General features: G+C 37.2%; 1 protein-coding gene across 1 annotated transcript; it reads right to left on the bottom strand.

The window, feature by feature from the left end:
• Window positions 1-4,546: 4,546 nt before the first annotated feature.
• Window positions 4,547-13,761, bottom strand: LOC124988059 (tripartite motif-containing protein 26-like). The gene is made up of 7 exons (XM_047557227.1): window positions 13,321-13,761; window positions 10,268-10,363; window positions 9,849-10,079; window positions 9,123-9,145; window positions 7,138-7,253; window positions 5,675-5,707; window positions 4,547-5,238 (listed from the first exon to the last, which is right to left on the bottom strand). The coding sequence occupies exons 1-7, from the start codon at window positions 13,759-13,761 to the stop codon at window positions 4,547-4,549; spliced, it is 1,632 nt and encodes a 543-aa protein (XP_047413183.1).
• Window positions 13,762-25,122: the final 11,361 nt, after the last annotated feature.

A 25,122-nucleotide genomic window follows, 5' to 3' on the forward strand; every position in this document is an offset into this window, starting at 1 on the left:
TGTTCTCACTTCTCTGTCAGATCTAAGGAGAGTTATTTTTTTGGTTTGGTTAGCCTCATAAAATTATTTGGAATTTTATTTTCCTCTGTTTTCTTGTAGAATTTATGTAGAATTGGTGTTAAATCTTAAACAGTTAATAGAATTTATCTGCAAAGTCAACTGAGCCTCACAGTCTAAGGATTTCTTTGTGAAGTATTTTCAAATTATGAATTTAATTTCCTTAATTCATAAAGGGCTATTCATTTTCCCTATTCTGTCTTGATTCGGTTTGGTGTATGTTTAAAGGAATTTGTCTATATCATATCATTCATTGGTTTAGTTAGCTTTCCGTTACTATAACAAAATGTCTAAGATAATCGATTAGAGGTAAGTTTTATTTTGGCTCATAGTTTGGAAGTTTTAGTTCATGATCTGTTGGCCTGTGACTTTGGGTCTGTGGCAGCACATCGTGGGAAATATGTGGTGGAGAACAGCTGCTTACCTCATAGCCAGGAAGCAAAAAATAGGACAAATGGGCCAGAGTTCAACTGTCTCCTTCCAGGCATTCCTAGATGACTTCAAGACCTCCCACTAGGTCCCAACTCTAAAGATTCCACCACCTCTCTATAGTGCCCAGCAGGAAATAAGCATTTAACACATGGAAATCTGTGGGACAGTTAAGCCAAACTATAGCAGTTATCAAACTGATTTGTTGGCAGAAGTTGTTTATGAAAGTTTTATTCATTAAACATTATAAAGAAAGTTTGTAGCATGCTTCATACTTTGATTATATTTTATTAAGTTAAAAATTTTAATATCCCCAATTATTTCCCTTCTTCTTCATCCCATGAATTTTTAAGTACCTTGATTAATTTCCTGATGTTTGGAGGTTTTCCAGGTATTTTAATGTTATGAATTTCTAATTCAATGTCATGTAGACAGAGAATATATTCAATGAGTTCAATCTTTTCAACTTATTAAGTCTTGTCTTAGGGCTAGGAGATGGCTGGTCTTCATGAATGTTTCATCTGCACTTAGGAAAAAGATGTCTATTTTGTTCTTGTTGAATATGGTATTCAATGAATGTTAGTTGGATCAAATTTGTTCACAATGTGCCTAAGAGTTCTATATTTTTATTTTCTTGTACTTATTCTATTAATGGGAGGCAAGTATTGATCATCAAATATTGTGATTTTTGGTGTCTGTTTCTTTTTCCAATCTCCTAATTTATACTTCATCTACTTTGGAGTTCTGTAATTAGTTATTTCTATATTTATTACTTATGTCTTTTGTGATACTTATTTTCTTTATGTAAGGTTCCACTTTGCCTATAACAATACTCCTTGTCTTGAAGTCTATGTTGCTTCATGGTAATACACACATTTAGTTTTTTATGCTTTCTACTTACATGACATTTTTATCTATCTTCAAACTTTTGAGTTGAAGCTTTATTTTTGCATTTAAAGTGTTTCTATTATCAGTCTCATGTGATCTGTCTTGATTTTTATTCAACTGATAATTCCAGTCCTTTGATTGGAATTTTTATCCATTTGTAGCTAATCTATTTACTTATATAGTTTTTAGTTTACTATTATACTATTTATTTTTAAAGTATTTCATTTTTTCTTCATTCTTGCTTTTCCCTTCCTACCCTCCTTTGTTTCAAGTAAACTTTTTTATTTTTAATTATTCCTCTCCTGGCTTTTTAGGCATATTTCCTTGCATTTGTTTCTTATTTTTGTCAAAATAATTAAAACCTGCAATTTTAAGTTTCCACAGATCTTAAGGTAACACTGATCTATATCCAGTAAAATACAGGAAACTATGTCCTAAAGAACTTTGCTTCAAATTACCTATAATGCACGACTGCTAGCATTGAATTCTATTGTTTTTATGTAAATATGCATTCATTTTGCCTTCTTCCCCCTTTTATTTATTCACATAAATTTGCTAATTTTAGGTGTAAAATTAAATACTGGTAATTGTTTGGAATCACAGCCACCAGCACAAGCCAGATGGGCTCTTCTGTGACCCTTTTCTTCAAAAGTTTCCTCAAACCTATTTGTATTTGATTTTCTCCTCTATTCCTAGCCCTAGGTGACCACTTGTCTCCTGTAATTTTGAATGTTCTAGAACTTCACATATGTGCAATCCCATAGTATGCAGTCTTGTTTAGCATACTGATTTCAAAGCTCATCCTATGTGTTGTATGTATTAATATTTCATTCATTTTTTGTTGCTGAGTATTGCTGAAATCCTAGTTTACCCATTGGTTTATCTACTAAAAAAATTGATTAATATGTGGATTTTTTCCAGTTTGGGTCAATTATAAATAAAACCACTATGAACATTTAAGTGTAAGTCTGTCTGTCTAGACATGTTTTCCCACCCTTTGGACAAATGCCTGAGTGTGGGATTATTAGGTCATAAGGTAGTTTATGTCAGGAATTGAGATACTGTTTTACACATGAGTTGTGACATGGTTTTTTTTTTTTTTTTTTTTTTTCATTTATAGCAGCAGTTCATGACATTTCCAATTGCTCCACATCCTGTTAAGATGTGGTATTATCTTACATGTTTTTAATGTTATCCATTCTAGTTGATGTGTGGTGGTAGGTCACTGTGGTTTTAATTTGCATTTCTTTGATGACTACTCCTAGTAAGCACTTATTGGTGATGCATATCTTCATTTGTTAACTGTTTTTCAAATCTTTTATACAGCACTGTCTGTCTCATTATTTAGTTGTAAGCATTCCTTATATATACTGGGCTTTTCCCTATTTGTATACTTTTTTTTCTTTCTATGTCTTGCATTTTTATTTCCTTAACCATGTCTTAGTCTTAGCAGCATTTAAAAAGCCAGACTATGTAATTTATTTCTTACAGTTCTGGAGGCTGGAAAGTACAAGATCAAAATGCCAACACTGGTGTCTGGTTATTGCTGCTCTCTACTTCCATTATCTGTTTCCATATCTTGCTAAATTCCAACCCTGTTCTTTTGTAACTACTTGTTCACATTTTGTTTCACATTTATTTCTAACCAAAATCTTTGGAACATATTTTGCATCTTTAACTCAAAAAATCTGTTTCCTTGGGCCCTGCAAGTTAAACATGAACTGAGATGTAATAGAATATACTAGTGAAAATTTTTGGCTATCTGTTAAAATGAAAAACCCTAATTGTAAATTGCTTTGACTCCGTTACATCAAGAGTTTGAGCATACAGTGCCAATAATCCACTTCTACTTGCTTATATTTATGGATGTAGCCATAGCATACAGAAATTTTGTATTTTTTGGTCTTATTTTTCAATGAAACATCCCTATACAGCTCGATTATCAGAGCTAATTTCCCCATCTTAGTATTAATGACTTTATAAGAAGAGAAAAAGAGACACAAACTAGCATGGTTGCTCTGTCTTGCCATGTGATATATCCTCAGCCTTGTGATAATGCAGCAAGGAGGCCCTTCCCAGATGTTGAGCAGATGCCAGCACCATGCTCTTAGACTTCCAAGCCTCCAGAACCATGAGCCAAGTGAACTTCTATTGTTTATTAATCCTCTGGTCTCAGCTCTTTTGTTATAGAAACATAAAACAGACTAAGACACCCCCCATTTCTTCCACAGATGAATATTAGATGGTACTCATGTGTGCTGTGTTCTATTTACATTGTGACCATCCCAAGAACCTCACAAGTTCTGATGACTCGTTCACCTCCTCCTTCCTCTCACTGCAGTTCTGTCACTGACTAGTATGCAGGCTCTTGTGGAAACACAGTGGCAAATCCAGAATTTGTAAATGGGTAGACACAGGTATCCCCATCTCTTTGCACTCTACTTGCCCCAATATGGTTTAATTGATTTTTCTTCTGCTAAAATTATACAGATTTGTTTTCTGCTTTCAGCTAAAACTATTAATTTATCCTTAAGATAAATACTTATTTCTACCATCTCAAAACCCAGCTAACATAAGACATACTCCAAGACAGTGATTTCCAGAAACTCAGGTATATTGAACTTCACATGGTTCCCTCCTCCTTCTTTTGTAAAAATTGAAAAAGACTACACATACATTAATAAATTTCCACTAGTACATACACCTCACAATGTACAAAGATGAAATGCCCAATCAGGTATGATTTGCATCAAAATATTCCCAGCTGCTTAGAAAACTGGCAGAAAACATAATGAGATAGGAAAGGTCCTTTAGAAACCCATATGGACTTTGTAATCAGTTATCATTAATGGTGAAGGTTGCAATCCCATGACACAGGCATTTGTTACATACATTTCCTCAGTGGCAGACAATGACAAGGATTAAATCAAAGACAATGAAAGAAAATGATTAATAGCAGCATACACTTTAATAAATACTTTTAAGTAAATACAATCCTTTTTAGAAAAAAAGCAGAGAGGGCAGGAGACTCCTGATGTTACCATACTGCTTCAGTCAGCTAAAGGATTCAGAAATCCAGCAGGTCAGTCTAGCCAAGGTAGAAAGTTGGAAATGATGTAGAGGAAAAAGGGATAAATGAAAACACCAAGGACTGTGCCCTGGAGGTTTCCTCTCAGGGTCTCAGTGTGAGTCTAGATCTCATGCAGTTAAGCCACAGGAAAGGAAAAATCCTCCCAGTGAAGGAAAATGAGAATTCATAGATAAACTCTTGGGTTCTAGCATTGGTAAAGATGACTTTCCCTCCATCATAATCCAAGGCAATGCCAATCTGCCTTGGACAGTAGGACAATATCTGGAAAGGCTCAGAGCTAGTACATATGTAGACCCCTGCTGAAGACAGCTGTAGAGTCCAAAATCCCTCTTCAGGGGTGAAAGCCAGAAACCCTCTTCTCACCACTGACTCTCTTGCTACCCCCACTAGGCAGAATTTAGGCCATATTCCATTTTCCTGAGACCATTCTTCCTCCAAATCTTCACTCTCATTTCTATACCCAGGAGAACTATACCCATCAGTGATACCTATGAACCCACCAAGATAGCTGCTCCCAGACACCTCTCTGGCTCCACCTCTGTATTTCATTGCTTCTTCTTCCTCCTCTGCTCCCCACCAGATCCTATCCACTTTCACTTCCCAGTACACTTTACCCCATGTGAAGCCCTTACTGCCCAGCACACCAGGCTCAGGATCAAATCGCTGACCATGTTGGTATTTGTTCATCCACAAGCCAGTGAATATCATACTTTTCCCATTTGGAGACACTGAGAGGTAGCCATTGGCTGTCTGAGAATTCAGGATGATCCTCACTGTGGGAACAAGGGGAGACAGGTGTGGCATCATGAAAGATATTGAAGGAGATCTTTCCCACATGCTCTGGATCCCTTCTGACATGGTCTCCTTTGGGGATCAGGGCAGAAAATGCCTCAGACTTTGTGCTCCTACTACCATTAGCTCCCCTATCTAGAAAGTGCAGGGAATGTGAAGAGAAAAGCCAAGGGCACAGGCAGTGTGATTAGACCTGAGAGGAGAAGAGAGGGATCATTATCTTTCTTCAAAAGTGTGTGGGTCTGAAATTTGGGAAGTCAGGTAAAGAATTTAGGTAGATTAGCCACCATAAAGACCTTTGTATTTAAAGAGGTGAACCACAGGGAATAGAGCTTCACAGGGAAACTGCAATTTTGGGTCGGACAGTTCACTTTGTTTGAAGCAAAAATTTAAAAATCATCCTTTCCAACTACTCACTTGTTTTATATTCCAGATCCCTCAACAATTTTCCTGGAATGAACGAAAAGATAGTAAGCGATTCTGACATCACCTCTTTCTAGGTCAAATTCTATTATTGTTATCTAATACCACTTTAAAAGGTGACAGGGAACCATAAGAACTTAAATTAAAATGGGGAGAACTTACCCAGAGTCGTCTCCTCAAAAGTGGCTCTTTCAAGTGCCCATTCCAACATCTGCCTATAGTACCTGGTGCTTCACTAAAAAGTGCTTTGGGCCATATTTTCTACTGTTTAATGAGGTCCTCAACTCTGAGACCTTAAACACTCTTTTCTCTACTATCAAATGTAACTGTGAGATTCATTCTCCCAATGTTAATTTCTTTATTAGTTCGCTTTAGTTACACGTAATATTAAGGTTAATTTTGGTATAATTATGCAAGCATGGAATATAAGTTGCTCTAGTTCAGTCCCCAGGACGGCCCCTTTCCCTTCCCTCCTGTCTTTCCCTGTTCCCTTCCCTCAAGTCTAGTGTTCTACTTATTTACAGTTTTTATTTTTAAAATGCCTTGTGGATATATACAAAGGCCAATCTGTTTTTAATTTTTTTTAGATTTCTAATTGTGGTAAAAGACATATGATGTAAAATATATCATCTTTATCATTTGTAAATGTATGGTTCAGTATTGTTAAGTATATTTACATTGTCATGCAACCACTTTCTAGAACTTTACCATCTCGCAAAACTGGAACTCTGTCTATACCTATTAAATAACAACTTTTCATTGTCCTCTCCCCACCACCTCCTGGCAACAACCATTCCACTTTGTTTCTATGAATTTGATTATGTTAGATACCTCATATAAGTGTAATTATACAGTATTTGTACTTTATGTGACTGATTTTTCCAATTAACAAAATGACCTCAAGTTTCATCCATGTGTCTGAATTTCTTCCCATGTGGTTTAATAATATTCCAAAGTATGTATACACACATTTTCCTCATCTACTCCTCCACTGATTAACACTTCTTTGTTATTATGAATATGAACATGGATATGCAAATATCTATTTGTGAACCTGCTTTCACTTCTTGGATATTTATCCAAAAGTGGGATTAATGGATCATATGGCAATTCTTTTTTCTTTTCTTTTCTTTTCTTTTTTTTTTTTTTTAAGGAACCGTCACACCATTTTCCTTGCCTCCCAATATTTCTCCTTTTTTAGATGTCATTATTTTTAATCAACTCCAGGACCCATTTATTATCATTCTACCTTAGCCTAGGTAACATTTTTTGACTGTCATGAACAAAGACTCCCTGGTTTGGACTAAGTTCCCACTCCAATACCCCTGTCTGGTATGAGTGACCTCCACAAGAGCAAGGAATGCTAACAAGCTAAGGCCAGAATCAAAACCCACGGAAACACATCAAGAAAAAGGTTTTTCTAGGCACAGAGCCCCTTCCTTCACCCATTCCTTTACCATGGAATCCTCTTAGTCCTTTCTCTAAGGAAAGAATTTTATCAGAAAATTCTTCTGCCCGCTTTTTGATTGCAGGACTTATGGGTTTTTCAATCCAAAACTTCTTCCTGGGGTACCTGGAGAAAGTAAAATCACAGTGGAAACCACTGGAAGAAAGACACATATGGCCCCTGTCACCACATACAAGGCACACCAGTAACAGTACAATTAGTGAACACTCCAAGGGGTCAGTCCCAACATGAGAGCCAAAGGATAAAATTTAGAGAGTTCTGAAAATAGGGCCACAGCCCAAGCATTCTCTACCCATCAATATATCATTTATGGGTTTTGTTTAAAAAGGAAAGAGCCATTTTCTACATTGGAACTCTTTAAAACATGCTACCAACATTACAACTTCTAAAGAAATTACTTGAGGATATACACCTGATAAAGAAAATTAAGGTACAGATTTGAATTTAAAAAAATTTTAAAGCTTCTAATTGAAAAAAAAGTGGCTGGAGATGTAGCTCAGTGGTTAAGTGCCTGCATCTCATGCACGAGGCCCTGGGTTAGATCCTCAGAATGACCAAAACCAAAACAAACAAACAAACAAACAAACAATCAAAAACCCTCAACCATTAAAATTAAGATAAAGCTGGAAAGAGATAAATATTAACTACAAAATAAAAGAAATCTGAGGTTTTGATCTTATTTTAGATAGGATTGAATTCAAGGCAGAAAAATATTAAATAAGACAACAAAAGATAATTTACATTATGTAAGGATTATAATCCACAATTAAGACATAACTCTCCTTAAAGATCATACAGAAAAAATATCAAAATGTAAAATGAAGTTGGGTATGGTGATGCATACCCAATCCCAGTACTTCAGGAGGCTGAGGAAGGAGGTCACAAGTTTGAGGCCAGCATGGGCAACTTAGTCATACTCTTTCTTAAAATTAAAAAAAAAAGTTAAAAATTAAAAGTAGCTCAGTAGTACAGTGCCCCCTGGGATCAGTTCCCAGTACAGCAACAAAAAGAAGAAAGAAAAGAAACAAAACCAAATTTTATACTGCACATAAAAAATACAGAAAGTAGGAACATTTACTAAAAGCAAACAGCACACTTTAAGGCAAGAAGTACGCCTACTTTTTGTCACCCTGCTTTCTTTCATAATTACTTTTCTTTAATATGTCTGTTTAGTTTCCCCAGCCAGGATCTTGTAACCTGTCTCATTACCCTCCTTTCTACTTAATGGCTGGCCCACAGTACATGCTCAGTATATGCAAATTGTCCAGGATGACTCTGGAGATGAGCCGCACATTATCAAAATGCATGACTTTGAATCTCTGTCCAAGGCTTCTGTGTATCATGGGTAACTGTGAAAGTTGTCAAAGTTTTCTTTGTTGTCCTTGTTGTTTTGATTTTGGCAGGGATTGAACTCAGGGCTTCAAACTTACCAGGCAAACATTCTATCACCAAGCTACATCCCCAGCCCCAATGTTAAGTTTTTAACAGACATTTCTGCAGACCCAATGCCAGAGAGTCATCATCCCTGTGACCCATAGGAGTGTCCTCTTCCTACAGTCAGTCAGAGCACAGGAAACCATCACAACCAAGCATGGAGGATGATCTGATGGTGAAATGTGCTCTACAGAATATGGAGAAAACTGCAGCCAGAAGTTGCAACTGAGAACCAGGGAGGAATTAAAGAAAAAAAGGAAACTAAGTTTTAGAAACAGAGGTGGATTCTAAATATTCTCTAATATTCTTCTATAATCTCCTCCCATTTTGTTTCTCCGTCAGCCCATTACCATCTTAACATGTTCCATGACAATAATTTTTCTAGAACTGCTTCCCCAGTCTCAAGCAATACATTTCAACTTACGCTACCAGAAGAATTTCTCTTCCTTCTGAAAGATCCTCCTCTAGCCCTTGTAAAATCTTCATAAATTAAAAGAAGAGAAAACAAAGTGGTTTTAAAATAAGTCAAGAAGCACTTACCTGCTTATTATATCACTTGTGTCCTGGAAAGGAAAAGAACACAGACACTGTCACGGAAAGAATGTTCTCGGGTGCCATCAACAGTCCCTGTGGGATCCCTGGGGAGCATGTTCACAGCAGGACCACATAGGGAGTAAATCTGATGGGCTTGAAACTGTTCTGCTCTCCACTGCAGAAGCAGTTCATAGGGATACATACTTGTCCATCCTTTCCTCCCTTTTAAGTTCTACATTCTTCCCACCAGGAAACTTTTTTCAATTCACAGAGATCAGGTTAAAACTGAAATCTCAGCCTGCCTTGGAAGACCTCTGTTCATTTGGTCCCATCTTACCCACCTCTTCTTCCCTTCAATATCTTTTTCACTTAAACTGACTCCTCCAGAAAGGTAGTTCCCTCATTCTGTCCCCTTACTGTTTTCTTATCTATCTCCCTATTCATATCTTCCTCAGCACCTGCACCAACATCCCACACATACACCATGTTTGTTATCACATTCATTTCTCTATAGCCAACCAATCCATCCCCACCCCTTACCAAGAAAAGGAAACAGTACAGTCTCCTGCAATTTTGGGTTTTAAACCTATTGGCTGGCTGATTGACTTATTAAAGACTCAATAAATTAGAATAAACCCTTGGCTCTCCTTACTCCTGCTCCAAATCTCTTGCTAACAGAGTGGCCACAGTTTGGGTCAAAAGGATTCAACTGCAATTTAGTTGGTCTCTCACCTGCAAAAGTTCCAGTGCTGGCTGCCGAACCTTCTTCTCTAACTCAGAAATCAGAGTCCCAAGCCGGACCATCTCCTCAGAGCCTTTAGTGATATGGCTGCTCCTCCCTTCTGTGAGCTCTTGCTCTAGCCCCACCAGCAAGTCCAACAGGAACTGCTCCCTTTCTCTCAAGAACTGATGGCCCTGTTCAAACACTGTTATAATATCTTGCCTGTGGCCCTGGAATTTTGTCTACAGTAAATGCAGAAAGAGAATGATGATTTCTTCTGGGAGGTCAGAGAACACTAGAACCATGTGTGAGATTTTCTGGGGATGAATTCAGAACAGAAATCCCTTCAATTACCCACCCCCATTCATCCCCTCCCAAATCACAAACACCCCTCTCCCACTGAACATTCTTCTTCTGTGTATTCTCTTACAAGCAGGGCCTGAATCTCATCTTCTCCCGTAGACTGAAAATTCTGAATTCTATCCCTGTCTCCCTTCAGAATCTTCAGATGATTTAGAATTTTACCCTATGGAAATAAACATGAATAATCTCAAGATGAAGATGGAAATGACATCTTGCAAGGCCCTGGGTTCAATCCCCAGTACCTCAAAAAAAAAAAAAAAAAAAAAAAAAAAAAAAGAAAGAAAATGACCTAAAAATAAAAGGGAGATGCAAAGTGATTTCATAGTAAAATCAGACTGCATTTGACCTTATATACTACAATCATAAGCAGTTTCTTAAAAGTGAAATAAAGGAATAATATATTATCATTACAATAACTATCAAGACTTATGGTACAGTTTTTATTCATATTTAGAAGGTTCTTTCCCACCAAAATGCAGATGATTCAAATAAAAATCCATTAATAATATGAAAATAGAGGAAAATAAATACAAAAAGTAAAGGAAAGTATATATGCTGTTTTAGCCCATTTTCTATTACTATAACAAATATGAAAGGCTGGATTTCTTTATTTAGAAAAGAGATTTATTTAGCTCACAATTCTGAAGGTTCACTTGCATAGCACTGGCATTAGTCCAGCTCTGATAAGGACCTCATGGTGATAGTATCACGATGGCAGCAGCACATGTGTGAGAGATCAAACCACCAGACATCTTAAAAGTCTACCACCTCCCAACATTGCCACACTTGAGGTTCAAGCTCCCAACACATGAACCCTTGGGGGGAAAACTTAAACCATATCAAAACTATATCATATCCTAAGTCCAAATTATATAAAGAATGATTAAATTGTTTTTAGTGATTAAATTGGTTCTCCTGTGAGCCAAGGAGAAAAGGAAAACAATGAGTTGCTTCATTTTTCTTCAACAGGCAAGAGAAAACATGCTAGTCTATCAGTAAAAATATTTTCCGTGAGATTAAATTCTGAGCAAAAACTTATACAGGATATTTACACTAGAAACTCTATCTTCAAAAATATTTTTAAGATGATTACATGCTGAAGACGATTACATGCTGATAATCTATATTGTTGATTAAGACCTGAAACAAATGGCTCAAAAACCAATACATTCAGGCTTTTATTATTATAAAAGCTGTGGAAACTGGTATGTGTGAATATTTCCCCAAAGTTCATGTGTTGGAAACTTAATCCTGTAACAGTGTGGAGAGATAGTACTTCATGCTAAGAAGTGCTTCATGCCAAAAGATAGTACCATCACACCAAGAGGTGACTGGTTTTAAGGGTTCTTCCCTCGTGAATGAATTGATGCCATTTTTTATGTAAATGGGTTTGCTATCACTGGAATAAGTTCCTCATAAAAGGGTGAGTTTGATCTGCCCATCCCCACTCCCTTTTGTGATGCTGATGCCTTCATGGTGTTTTAATGCAGCAAGAAGGCCCACACTAGATGCTGGTACCTTTATCTTGAACTTCCCAGCTTCCAAACCAATAGCCAATAAACTTCTGCTCATTATAAATTACCTAGTCTATTGTATTCTGTTATAGCACAACAAAGCAGACCAAGACAGAAACAACCAGTTTTATTATCCAAATTCAAGAATGGAGTCACCACCAGGTGGCACATGCCTGTAAACCCAGTGACTCAGGATCCTGAGGCAGGAGGATCACAATTTCAAAGCCAGCCTCAGCAATTTAGTGAGGCCCTAAGTAACTTAGCAAGATCCTGTCTCAAAAAAATAAAAATAAAAAGGGTTGGGAATGTAACTAAGTGGTTAAGCACTCTTTGTTCAATCCCCAAGAACTAACTTTCTTTCTTTTTTTTTTTTTTTGGTACTAGGCATTAAACCCAGGGGCACTTAGCCACTGACCTACATCCCCAGCCCTTTTTTGTATTTTATTTAGAGACAGGGTCTCACTGAGTTGCTTAGGGCCTTGCTAAGTTGCTGAGGCTGGCTTTGAACTCCCAATCCTCCTGCCTTAACCTCCCGAGCTGCTGGGATTAGAGGTGTGTGTCACCCTGTCTGGCCTGAGAACTTTCCATACTAAAGTATTTGGACTGTCATGCCTATTATAAAGGCTGTTATTAAAAAAGAAAAAAAAAAGATAACAAGTATTGGCAAGAATGTGGAGGAAAGGGAATATTGATACATTTGTTGGTCAGAATATAAATTGGTACAGCCATTATTTCTTAAAAGTATAAATGTTTCTCAAAAAAAAATAATAAAAATTACTATATTATCTGGCTACCCCACTTCTGCATATTTATCCAATGGAAATATATTCATAATCTCCACAAGATAGCTTCATTCTTATGTTCTCTGTGGCATTATTCATAAGAGCCAAGATATGGAATCAACCTAAGTATCATCTGATGGATGAATGGATAAAGAAAATGTACCATATACATATAGTGGAATATTATTTATTCTTAATAAAGAAGAAAATTCTGCCATTTGTGATGGCATGGATGGACCTGGAGGACATTACACCCAGTAAAATAAGCCAGATACAGAGAGACAAATATGACAAGGTCCTACTTATACATGGAATCTAAAATAGTCAAACTCATAAGCAGAGAACAGAATGGTAGTTGCCAGAAGCAGGTGGAAGAAGAATGGAAGTCAGAAGGAACAAAGTTTTATAACAAGATAAATAACTTCTGGAGATTTGTTATATACCATAATGTCTAAAACTAACAAAATTGTGTTGTATACTTAAAATTTACAAAATGGGCAAGTCACATGATAAGTCATCTTACCAAACACACTCACACACACACACACAAACAACAACAATAATAATAATAATAATAATAATAATAAAGGGAATGAATGGAACATTTAGGAAGTGATGAATATGTCTATGGCCTTGATGTTGGTGATGATTTCTCCAATGTACACTTATCCCCAAACTCATTGATTTGTACACGTTAAATGTATACAGCTTTCCACATGTCAATCATACCTCAATAAAGTGGTTTAAAAATTGGACCTTATCCTTAAGGAATGGTGGAACTTTTTTGGCTACAAGAACAGGCCTGTGTTTAATTAGATTCTTACCCGATAAGGCTGTGCAGCCTTCTCCAGGAGAACAGCAGCGTGGTGTCTGTGCTCCCGGGACTCTCGACACATCACACACAGTATCTGCTGGTCATCTTTGCAGTAGTAATGCAGCTTCTCCATATGTCGCCCACATAGCTTCTCTGCTCTTTGCTCAGGTGATCTTTCCTCTGTGGGTTGCCTCTCCTCATCTACTTTCATCCTCCAGATATTCTCCACCAAACTGGCCATCTGCCATACATGGCGGATATTCTCTTTCTTAAAAGCTGTCTTGCAGAGAGAACAATATAATGGCTGCCTAGAAGATTCACAGACCTTAATGATGCAGTGATAGCAAAAGACATGACCACAGTCAATGGTCACTGGCTCTCTTAAGTAGTCAAGGCAGATGGAGCACAGCACCTCATCCTCCAGGTTTCTCAGAGGGGAAGAGGTGGCCATGATCACTATGCTCAGGACCTGCAGAGTTCTCTCTTGAGGTAGGGAATCACTTTCTAAGAAAACATGAAGATAAAATGGAAACTGTGGGTTTAATAAACATCAAAAAGGAACTGTGAGAAAATATTTTTATGTTCAGATTGTTCCCCACCTTTTTTCTCAAAATCCAAAGCTCCTTCCAGAACACTAGTTAGGACAAGTTCTGGCCTGCAAAATTAAATGCATGTTAATATCAGGCAGCTTGCTCTGGTGTAACATTACAAAGGGTGCTCAGAGATGTAATTGTATGGGGGTATTCTAGAAGATTTTGGGAAAATAAATTTCCAAGAGAGTTTAAAGGATTTGTGCATAGCTCTTTGATCAGCTCAGTAAAAATATATTTGGTGCAAATAATAGTAAAAAATGAGAATTACATAATTTAGGGCTGTATTTAAACACTGAAATGAGAACATGAAAGTTAGATATTAGAAACTACTAGGTTCAATAATTGGTCTGCTCTTCATGTTCTGCCTGGGAAATCTCACCATCTCATTTTTTTTAAACACCACAGTACCAAATGCATTCACATCCTAGCATACACACATATATGCACATACACACATATATGCACACACATACTAATGCTTATTTCACTAAATAGCATATTATTTACTTTTTATTATTTGTAATACATTCATATTTTTATTACAACCTATTTTTTTAAAAAATGTTATAACCCACAAAAATGATGTCATGATACAAGGAACCTACACACTTTGAAAAACACTGGTTTAAACCACCACAGCTCTTTCACTGACTCTTACCTCTACCTACAGATGCAAACTTTAGGGAACTACAAAGGCCAACTGTATCACTGTTGGAATGTACTACCAGCACCTAAAATTTACATATCCAAACACATTATCTAGGAGTAGGTACTTAACCCCACCCCATAACCCAAGCCAGAAACCTAGAAGTGATTTTAGACACTTCATTCTCTTACTGCCACCTCCTACATCTGGTCACTGAATTAAATAATACAGTATCTGAAATAAAAATTTCATTGCCTGGCCTAAAAAGTAGAATGAAGATAAGAAAGAAAGAGTCAATGGACTGGAAGACCAGGAATAAAAAATATCCAATCTTAATAGCAGAGAGAAAAATAATTTAAAATAGCAATAAAAAAAACCCAGAAATTCTAACCCAATTATACCACTTCTTGGTATTTATCCCAAACAAATGAAGTCAGCATATTTTAGCAATACATGCATACCCATTATTATAGAGGGAGAATTCACAATAACCAAATTATGTAATCAGCCTAGATGCCTATCAATGAATGAGTAGATAAAAAATGTGTTATATATACACAATGGAGTTTTCTTAGTTTATAAAAAAAAAAAAAGAATGAAATTATGTCATTTGCAGGGAATCTGAGAGCATTATGTTAGGCAAAATAAGCCAAACTAAGAAAGTCAATGGTCATATTTTTTTCTTATATGTAAAAGCTACAGAGAAAAAAATGGTAAGAAGCGGGAGTGGATCTCATAAAAATAGAAAGGGGATGAGCAGAGTACAGGAAGGGGAAAAGGGGAGGGGAGGTACTGGGGAACAAAATTGGCAGAATTATATTGTTATATTGCGTGTATGTACAGATATGTAACAACAAATTCCACTATTATATATAATTCTAATGAACCAGAAAACCCCATTTCTTTTTTTTTTTTTTCTTTTTTGTGGTACTGGGGATCGAACCCAGGGCCTCATGCTTGCAAGGCAAGCACTCTACCAACTGAGCTATCTCCCCAGCCCCAGAAAACACCATTTCTAAAAATAAAATAAAATTAAGAAAACCCGGAAACTTAGTGACCTGTGAAATTGTATCAAAGGTCTAAAATCATGTCATTAGAACCACAGAAGAGGAGAAAGAAATTTGTGAAGAAAACAATATTTAAAGAAGAATGGCTGAAATTGTCCCAAACATGGTAAGACCTAGATTTATGTCAAGAAGCTTAGCAAATGCCAAAGAGGTGACAATTTCTAGGAAAATCACCTGAGATACATCAAAACCAAGCTGCTACAAACCAAAAACAAAGAAAAAAATCTTGAAAAGAGACAGGAAAAAATAACATTACATCAAGGGGGAAACTAATCAAGTGTTATTCTCTATTCAATCATATTTCTCATCAGAAACCACAGAGATCAGAAAACATGGGAAAACTGTTAACTGCTGGGAGAGAAAAAAAGAAATGTAAATTCAGATTTGTGTACCAGCAGAAATATTCTTCAGGAATAAAAGTAAATTAAAAGCATTTTCGGGTGAAGAAAAACTAAGAAAATGTGTCAGCAGCAAACCTGCCATAAAAGAACTGCTAATGGAAGTCTTCAGGCTGTCAACAAGATAACAAAGGGAAATCTGGAACTTGAGGAATGAAGGAAGAACAAGAGTAGTAAAATTTGCATAAATTATCTATTTTATACCTCAGAAGTTCTTTAAAATATGAAGTAATAGATAAGGAAAAAAAAAAAAAATCCCCAAGATAATGTGGCCTGGGAAAAGGGAGTGAAAAAGAAGGCCATGAACTGACAGCCTTGTCTCTCAAGACAAATGTTTTCCAAGTGTGGCTGCAGGCTGCAGATGGGGAGGAGGTATTTGATCACCCTTAAGCAACAGTCTTTAGGAGGCGTTAATCTCCTCCAAAGTAAATCTTCTCCAGACCTTGCTCATAGACTCCCCAACCCAAAAAAGTTCAAATTCCTGAGTGCCCAAGGAAACTGATATATTCACTAGGCCACCCTTCGTAATAATAACATATAAATAAACCTAGTCCCTTTCTGTTCAGGGGCTCATTTTCCACCAGGAAAGTGGGTCCCCGGTGCCATTTCATCCCTGCATCCCCTGTTCCAGTGTGAAACTTTGTTCCTGAATAAACAGCTGAAATGATTCATGAGGTTTGTGTCCTGCCAGGTCTTTCTGTACTAACATGAAGGATTGTTGGAAGCAAAAAAATACAACATAACATCACTGAGATGATGTTCATATGTATAATATGAGATTTAACATAGAAGTAGGGTTTCTACATTTTACTTAAAATCATAAAGTCTGAAAGTATACTATGAATAGTTAGGTATGTATATTGTAACACAGAGATCATCTATTAAAAAATAATATAAATGCCAATAGGTAAATTAACTTGAAATACTAAAAAATTTTCAAGTAAACCAAGAGAAGGTATGAAAAGGGGAACAGAAAGTAAAAAACAGAGGATGAAGATGAAATAATAAAATGGTGGGCCTAAATTCAACAATATCAATAATTACATTTGGACTAGAGGTGTAGCTCAGTGATAAAAGCACATGCTTAGCATGCACAAGACCATGGGCTTAATAGCCAGCACTAATAATAACAATGATGATTATTATTATCATTATAAATGTCAACTATTAGAACACACCTATTAGAAAACAGAGGTTGTTAGATTGTTTTTTTAAACTATATTCTATCTCCAAAGAACCCATATTAAACATGATATTATAAACTAACAATTAAAATATTGGAAAATGATGTTAGAATCTAGATCTATCCTTGCAAGTTGTACATCTAAAAGAAAGCTGAAGTAGCTATTTTAATAAAATAATCTTCAGAGCAATAAGTCTTATAAAGGATAAAAAGGTCTATTATATTATAAATAAATAAAGTGACCAATTTCCCATAAAACATTGTTATTTCAAATGTGTATGCAACTAACAACAGAGCAGCAAAACTCATGCAGGAAGAATTGATAGAACTGGACTGGGGATGTAGCCCAGCGACAAAGTGCAAAGTGCTTGCCTAATATGCACAAGTCCAGACCAGATGTTCAATCCCCAACACTGGGAGAAAAAAAAAAAAAGATAGAACTGCTAATTTAATCCAAAATAGACAAACCCAAAATTATGTCAGAGACTTCAATTCTTTTCCCTCAAAAATTGAGAAAAATCAGATAGAAAATCAATATAGATAAATTTATGAAGACTTGAACAATAACTATCAACTAACTTAACCTAGTGACATTTACAAAATATTGTGCCCAACAAAAGTAGAATACACTTTCTTTTCAAAAGTACCTCGAATAGTCACAGGAAAGGACCATATTCTGAACCATAAAATAAACTTTAAACAATCTTACAAGAATTAAGATATGTTCTCATACCATAATGGAATTAAACTAGAAATAAGTAACAGAAAAATATTTGGAAAGTCCCCAAACATTTGGAAATTAAGACACTTCTAAATAAGTCCTGAGTTGAAGAGAAAATCATGACAGATGTTAGAAAGTGTGGCTCAGTTGTGGAGCACTTGCTGAGCATGTGTGAGACTCTGGGTTTGATCCTTAGCACCACATAAAAAATAAATAAATATGTGGGCTGGGGTTGTAGCTCAGTGGTAGAGCACTTGCCTACCATGCATGACACATTGGGTTTAATTCTCAGTACCACATATAAATAAAGTAAAGGTCCATTGACAACTAAAAAAATTTTTTTAAATAAATTAATTAATTAAATAAAGGCATTGTGTCCATGTACAACTGAAAGAATATAAAAAAGAAAAAGACAAGAATGTCTGTCTGTCCTTACCATTCCTTTTCAACCTCAAACTAAACATCCCAGCTATCATGCTAAAGCAAGAAAAATAAAAGGCATACAGACTGGAAATAATCTTCATTTACAAATGATATAACTGTATATATTAAAAATTCCAAATATTCTACAAAAAGAATAAACAAGTTTAACAAAGCCACTAAACACAGAGCCAACATTTTAAAAATTGTACTTTTATATACAAAATAAGTGAAAGTTAGATATTGTAATTTTAAAAAACAGTATCATGTACAACAGCATAAAACATGAAATAGATACAAATTTTATAAAATATATAGAAATAAATTAATGAAAATTTAAAAAATAAATGTATCAACATGTCTCAATTGACGTTCTTAAGAATGTCCTTTTTTTTCCTCCCCACTCCGGGTCTCTAGATGTTTGCAAAACTGTCCTGAATTACTTTCAGAAGACACATAACCCCCACGTTCCTTACTTATAAAGGGATGAAAAAAGTTTTTATCTTTGTGATTGGTAATGTATTCCTTTTGTATACTGTCATCCTCCAACATCCCTGAGAGATAAGCATCATCTCTATTTATTACAAGATATAATAAAGTTAGATTGCAGAATTGTGAGAATTCAAACAGCCACAGGGTAGAAGCCAGAATTGGGTCTCCAGTCTGTTCCTTTCCACAACATGCCTCTCCGCTCTGGATTAACCACTAACAAAATGAGCGTGAGTTTGGGGGACCAAGGAAAGGGGTCTTCACGGTGTTGTTTCCTGGGCTATCCTTTTCCCTAATTCTATCATTGCCACAATAAGCTTTAGTAGATCTCTTTTTTTTTTTGGGGGGGGGGGGTCTAATTGGTAGTTTTACTTGTCATGGTAAGTGTCTGAAAGTGGTTTGAAGGTATCTTCGGATAGACTTTTATACTTTTGTCTTGGCCTTCTGGAGTGAGCCATACACTGGCATTGAAGTCAACACCCGATTTCTGCAAAGGACCCTTAGGCTCTTTATGTTTAAACCACCGAAAGGCCCTGGAGGTACCCTAGTAGGACTGTTCTTAGGACATCAGTTGGCCTTAATATAGTCCTCAAGCATCCCTCCCCCTCCACATCACTCCAACTAAAGGGGATAATATTAATAATCCCTGTGTTCTAAGAGGGAGTGCAGAAAAGATTAAATGAGATCAGGTAAATGAAGATCATTTTGCAAGGTAAAATGCCCTACAGAATGTTGGTTTTTTACTTCCACGCCAACAACTCAGGGCAAATGTTTTGTTTTGAGCTGACATCCTGGGCCTCACAGGGATCCCTGTTTTGCCTGTTCCGTTTCCCTTTGTCCGGGACGCCCCACCGCCCGCTCAGGCCTGGCCCGCCACACGCCCTCACTCGGGGCCCCTGAGGCTCCTCGGCCCGCGCGCTCCGCGCTGGGCGACCAGCGACAGACCTCGGCACTCACGCTGCGGGGGCCTCTGCGATAACTCCAGAGTCCTCCTGGACAGCTCCAACCCTGCCCGCGCCTCCGCGACGCTAGCCCCTCGGTTCCACCGTGTGGCCGCTCTGTGAAGCCGCCACCCGGCAGGCCACGAACAGCAGCCGTTGCTCTGGGCCCCGCGCAGCGGCCTTCTGGCCCCACGCGCGCGGATCGCCTCGGGAAAAGGCACGCTGGCAGCGCCGAGGGAATGAGCGGGCTAATATGCGTTTACAGTCATCGCTGTTTGTACCGTGTTGTGATGCTCAACAGTCCTGTGAGGCGGGACGCAAAGGCGCTAGCAGTCCCATTTTACAGATCAGTAGAGGACCAGGCCAGTAACGCGGCCAACCCCAACAAGCCAAGATGGCGGAGCTCCAGGGGCCTCTGCGGGCGGTCCCGGGGAGCCCCGCGGTTGCCCGGAAACGCGGGACGCCTGCGCCCCCGGCCGGGCCTGGCTTCCCGGACCCAGGGTGTGGGGTTAGATTCTGTGGCAGAAGTTTTGTTCAGCCTCTGCTGTTAAGTGTTCCTGCCATTCTCAATCGTTATTCGCTTCTGCCCTTTTGAAAATCCCGTGTTTCTCTCCTGCTCCCCTTTGTGCCACATCTACCCAACTTTTAGATAGGTCATGAGACATTGGAGTCAGACACCAGATTGGTGAAACTGCCCAAACCTAACACAAAGAAGGGAGGGCTACAGGGAAATGCAGTGAGGACTGCTGGAAAACTAGGACCTGTGCTCCAGCTGTCATATAATAGAATGAGGTAGATATCTGGAAACGAGCCTCATTTTCAAGCAGACATGAATCTGGAGAGCCTGGAGACCTAATAGGACACAAAAGCTTAGTTGTCTGACTCAAAGACAACTACACACATTGGTATCCTAGAAACTTTTTTTTTTTTTTTTTTTTTTTTTTTTAATACAGGATCTCTCGTTAAGTTGCTTAGGGCCTCACTAAATGCTAAGGCTCTCTTTGAACTCACGATCCTCCTGCCTCAGCCTCCTGAGCCCCTGGTATTACAGGCATGAGCAACCACATCCAGCTAATCCTAAAATTCTTGCCCCACATTTTCCCTAGAGTACCAATGGGATGGGATGAACCCTTCTAGGAACAACCCAAGTGGCCCACCTCCTCTTGGCATGCACCACCTGCCTACAATTACCAACCAGTCAGTGCACTCTAGCTAGGATAAATTTATTAGGTTACAGCTTTCTCAATCCAATCGTTCCACCTCCAAACATCCCTGCATTAACACAGGGACTCTTGGGAAACACCTCATATCCAAAGCATAACAAAAAGCAATTCCATTTATATTAGCATCTAAAAAATGTAAATCCTCAGAAATGAACCTAACCAAGGAGGTGAAGATGTTTACACTAAAAATTTAAAATATTGCTGAAATTAAGGAAGGTCTGAATAATTTTTTAAAATATTTTTATTTTATGCATAGGAAGACAACATTGTTAAAATGTCAGTGCCCAACATGATTCAATGCAATCTATCAAAATTTTCACAGCCCTTTTCACAGAAATGGAAGAGTAGAGCCTCACATTTAAATGGAATTGAAACAGACTCCAAGTTGCAAAGACAATCTTAAAAGAGAAAAACAAAACTGAAAGTGTCACACTTCCTAACTTCAGATCTTATTTCAAAGCTGAGGATATTAAAGTAATATGGTACTGGCATAAGGACAGACATTTAAACAAATGAAGTAGAATACATAGCCTAGAAATAAACTCTGATACATATTGTCAAATGATTTTCAACAAAGGTGCCAAAGCCATTTACTAGGGGCAAGGACAGGCTTTTTAACAAACGATGCAGGGAGAACCAGATAACCATAGATAAAAAATTAGGTTGGATCTTTATACCAAAGTCCATTTGAGCTAAACTTATGAACTAAAACTATAAAACTCTCAGTCTAAAACCTGGTTGAAAATACATGACATTGAATCTAACAACAATTTCTTGGGTATGACACCAAAGGCAAGGGAAAAAAGAAAAAAACGTAGATAAATTGAGCATCATTAAAGTTAAGAACTTGTGCATCAAAGGACACTATTGAGAAAGCAAAAACAATGTTTAAGTGGAAGAAAATATCTGCAGATCATACATCTGAAAAGGACTTATTATCCAGAATACCTAAATAACTCCTATAACTCAACAACAAAAAGGCAGCACACAATCAAAAATAGGCAAAAAAATGTGAATAGACATGTCTCTAAGACGTAAATGGCCAAAATAACATGAAAAGATTTTCAACATTATTAGTCATTAAGGAATGCAAATTAAAATCACAATAAAATACCTCTCTACACCTACTAAAATGGTCAAAATATTTTTAAAATGGGAATATCAAGTGTTGGCAAGTATCTAGAAAAATTGGGGCCCTCGTTCATTGTTGGTAGGAATGTAAAATCAGTGCAGTCGCATTCCTTAATCACTTTTCAATTCTTTAAAAAGTTAATCTTTATAGAACTGCCATGTAATTCAGCAATTGCCCCACAGGTCCATATCCAAAAGACTCAAAAGCAGGAATTGAAAAGGTATCTATATACCAATGTTCATAGCAGTTTATTCACAATAGGTAAAAGGTGGAAACAACCCAAGTGTCCATCAGCAGATGAATAAACAAACTCATTCATATGTATACATGAAATGGGAGGCTATTCAGAAGAACAACAAAATGGAATTTTAACATATGTTTCAACATGATAGACCTTGAAGACATTATGCTCAAGATGATAAGCTAGATGCAAAAGGACAAATATTGTATGATTCCATGCATGCATTCCCCCAGAATACATATATTCACAGAAACAGGAAATAAAATAGAGTTTGCCAGGAGTTGAAAGCAGGAGACAGAAGAGTTGTCATAAACAGAGTTCTTGTTGGGGAAGATGAAAATATTTGAAGTATATATAGAGGTGATTGGTTACACAACATTGTGAATGTTAATGCCACTGAATTGTACACTTACTCATGGTTAAATGATAAGTCCAATGTATTTTAACATTTAAAATGTAAAAATAAATGTGTATGCATTTGGTCATTATGTCACAACTTATTCCAAACCAAGGAATAAATAGAATTACTGAAACAAAATATGTTGAGTTCTATGTAAGTTAGTAAAAGTTCTAGCAAGCCCAAGGCACTCCATAGTAATTTTTAAGGAGCAAGGTTTTAGAATAAAGGCGAATAATTAGAATAGAGGTTAATGATGACTACAGTAGTCATTATTGTTCACATTTTCTGGCTCTCCACCATCCCTTTTGTGTTTAAGTGTGACCATAGGAGTTACTTTGGCCAATAAAATGTGAGTAGGCCTAGTGTAAGCTGCTTCTGGACAGAAGCTTTAAGAGTCTCTCTCTGTCTCTCTCTGTCTCGGCCATGACAACCAACAAGATTCCAAATAATTGACTGCTCTGTCATCCTAGATCACAGTTTAACTACAAAGTACAAAGTTACAGCTAATCTTGAATGAGGTATGAGTGCAAAATATACCTTTAATCTTTTAGCTACTGATATTGGGGTGTTGCTACTGCAATAGGACCAAATTTATCCTGACCCTGAAATTACAAAACTCAGAAAACCTACGTTTTCCTTTTTTCTGTATTTTTCTTTCTTTCTTTCTTTCTTTCTTTCTTTCTTTCTTTCTTTCTTTCTTTCTTTCTTGTTCTTTTTAGTTATACATGACAGTAGAACCCACTTTGAGGTAATTATAAAAGCATAGAATATTTCTTGTTCTAATTCAGTCCCCAGTACTTCTCCTTCCCCTTCCTTCCCCCAACTCCCTGCTCCCTTCCCTCTATTGATCTTTCTGTCATCTACCCATAGTTATTTTTTTAAATTAGTTTATTGTGGATGTACACAGTGGTGAGATTCACTGTGGTGTATTCATATGTGTACATAGGAAAGTTAGGTCAGAGTCATTCCACTCTTTCCTTTTCCTATCCCCTTTCCCTTCCCTTCATTTCCCTTGTCCACTCCATTGGACTTCCGTTCTCCACCCTCCACCCCCATTGTGGATTAGCTTCCACATATCTGAGAAAACATTCATGTAATTATACATGTACATAGGGTAGTAATGTCTGTCTCAGTTCACTATCTTTCCTTCCCCCATCCCCTCTTGTCCCATTTCTCACTACACAATCCAAAGTGCCTCCATTCTTCTCTTACTGCCCTGTCCCTGATTTATTATCTTTAATTTTTCATTATCACTCCCTTGAACAATAATTGCTTCCATATTCAGCCATATAATTCTATTTTAAAAAATAATTCTATTTCTCTTCATTTTCACATGAGTTTTACATCGTATCCACTGGTACCTTTTTGCAGTTTACTAATGCTGGAAAATTTAACAATTGTGTTCCTACCTATGCAGGGGCTATTGATGTTTCACCTACTATCAGGAATGAGGACAGCTAGAAAATAGTTAATATAGCTCCCAAATCCCATTTTAGAGGTCATTTTTTTTTTTTTTCTTGGCACTGGGGATTGAACCCAGGGGCATTTTATCATTGAGCTACATCCCCAGTCCTTTTTACTTTATTTTATTTTTTTTATTTTGAGACAGGGTTTCACTAAGTTGCTTAGGGCCTTAGTTGCTGAGACTGGCCTTGAACTTGGAATCCTCCCACCTCAGCCTCCTAAATTGCTAGAATTGTAGGCATATACCACCACATGCAGCTAGAGATCACCTTCTGAGACCTCACTTCTGGTAGCCTGTCTCAAATTGAGTTCCCTGAGTAGCAGAGTCTGAGACAGGGATTAATGTGGAGGAAGTTGTTAGCGGGTACTTTCAGGATGTACATCTGGAACAAATGGAAAAAGGGAGAAATTGGGCACAACAAAACTTTAACTATCTTGGACTGGGAATGTAGCTAAGTGGCAGAGCATTTGCCTAGCCTACCAAGACTATGCCTTCAATCCCCAGTACCTACTAATAAAAAAGAATTTTTTAAAGTAAACTTAAAAAAAAATAACTTCCACTATCTTGAGGAACTATGGAGCTTGGATGATGCTGCGAAGTCATCCAACACTGAGGCAAAGTCTAGGGTTTTGTAACTCAATATTGACCAGTCATGACATGCAGGCCGCCCTTGGGAAGGGGGCATAACAAAGCCAGGCAGTTCTCTTTAGCAGAGGACAACTTTGGAGGTAGAATATGAACTCTTGGTCATGAAGACTCTAAGCAGCTAGAAAATTCGTGCGTTAAATTTCATGGGGGAAATCTCTCAAAATAAAGTATAATGATCCATCCTGTAGATATTAATCACCTTGATGCTTGATCAATAGGTCTATTACAAAATAGCCATGGTGGTA

The sequence above is a fragment of the Sciurus carolinensis genome, chromosome 7 (assembly GCF_902686445.1).
Source record: "Sciurus carolinensis chromosome 7, mSciCar1.2, whole genome shotgun sequence".
NCBI classification, from domain to species: domain Eukaryota; kingdom Metazoa; phylum Chordata; class Mammalia; order Rodentia; family Sciuridae; genus Sciurus; species Sciurus carolinensis.

Bases quoted from the DNA above. Each gene is read 5' to 3' on its own strand.
- LOC124988059 (XM_047557227.1), bottom strand. From the start codon at position 13,761: ATGGCCACCTCTTCCCCTCTGAGAAACCTGGAGGATGAGGTGCTGTGC. The intron at 5,708-7,137 runs GTAAAGGAATGG...CGTTCATTCCAG, and splicing joins AGGACTAAGAGGATTCCATG to GAAAATTGTTGAGGGATCTG. The intron at 5,239-5,674 runs GTGAGTAGTTGG...TTGTTCCCACAG, and splicing joins GGATCTGGAATATAAAACAA to TGAGGATCATCCTGAATTCT.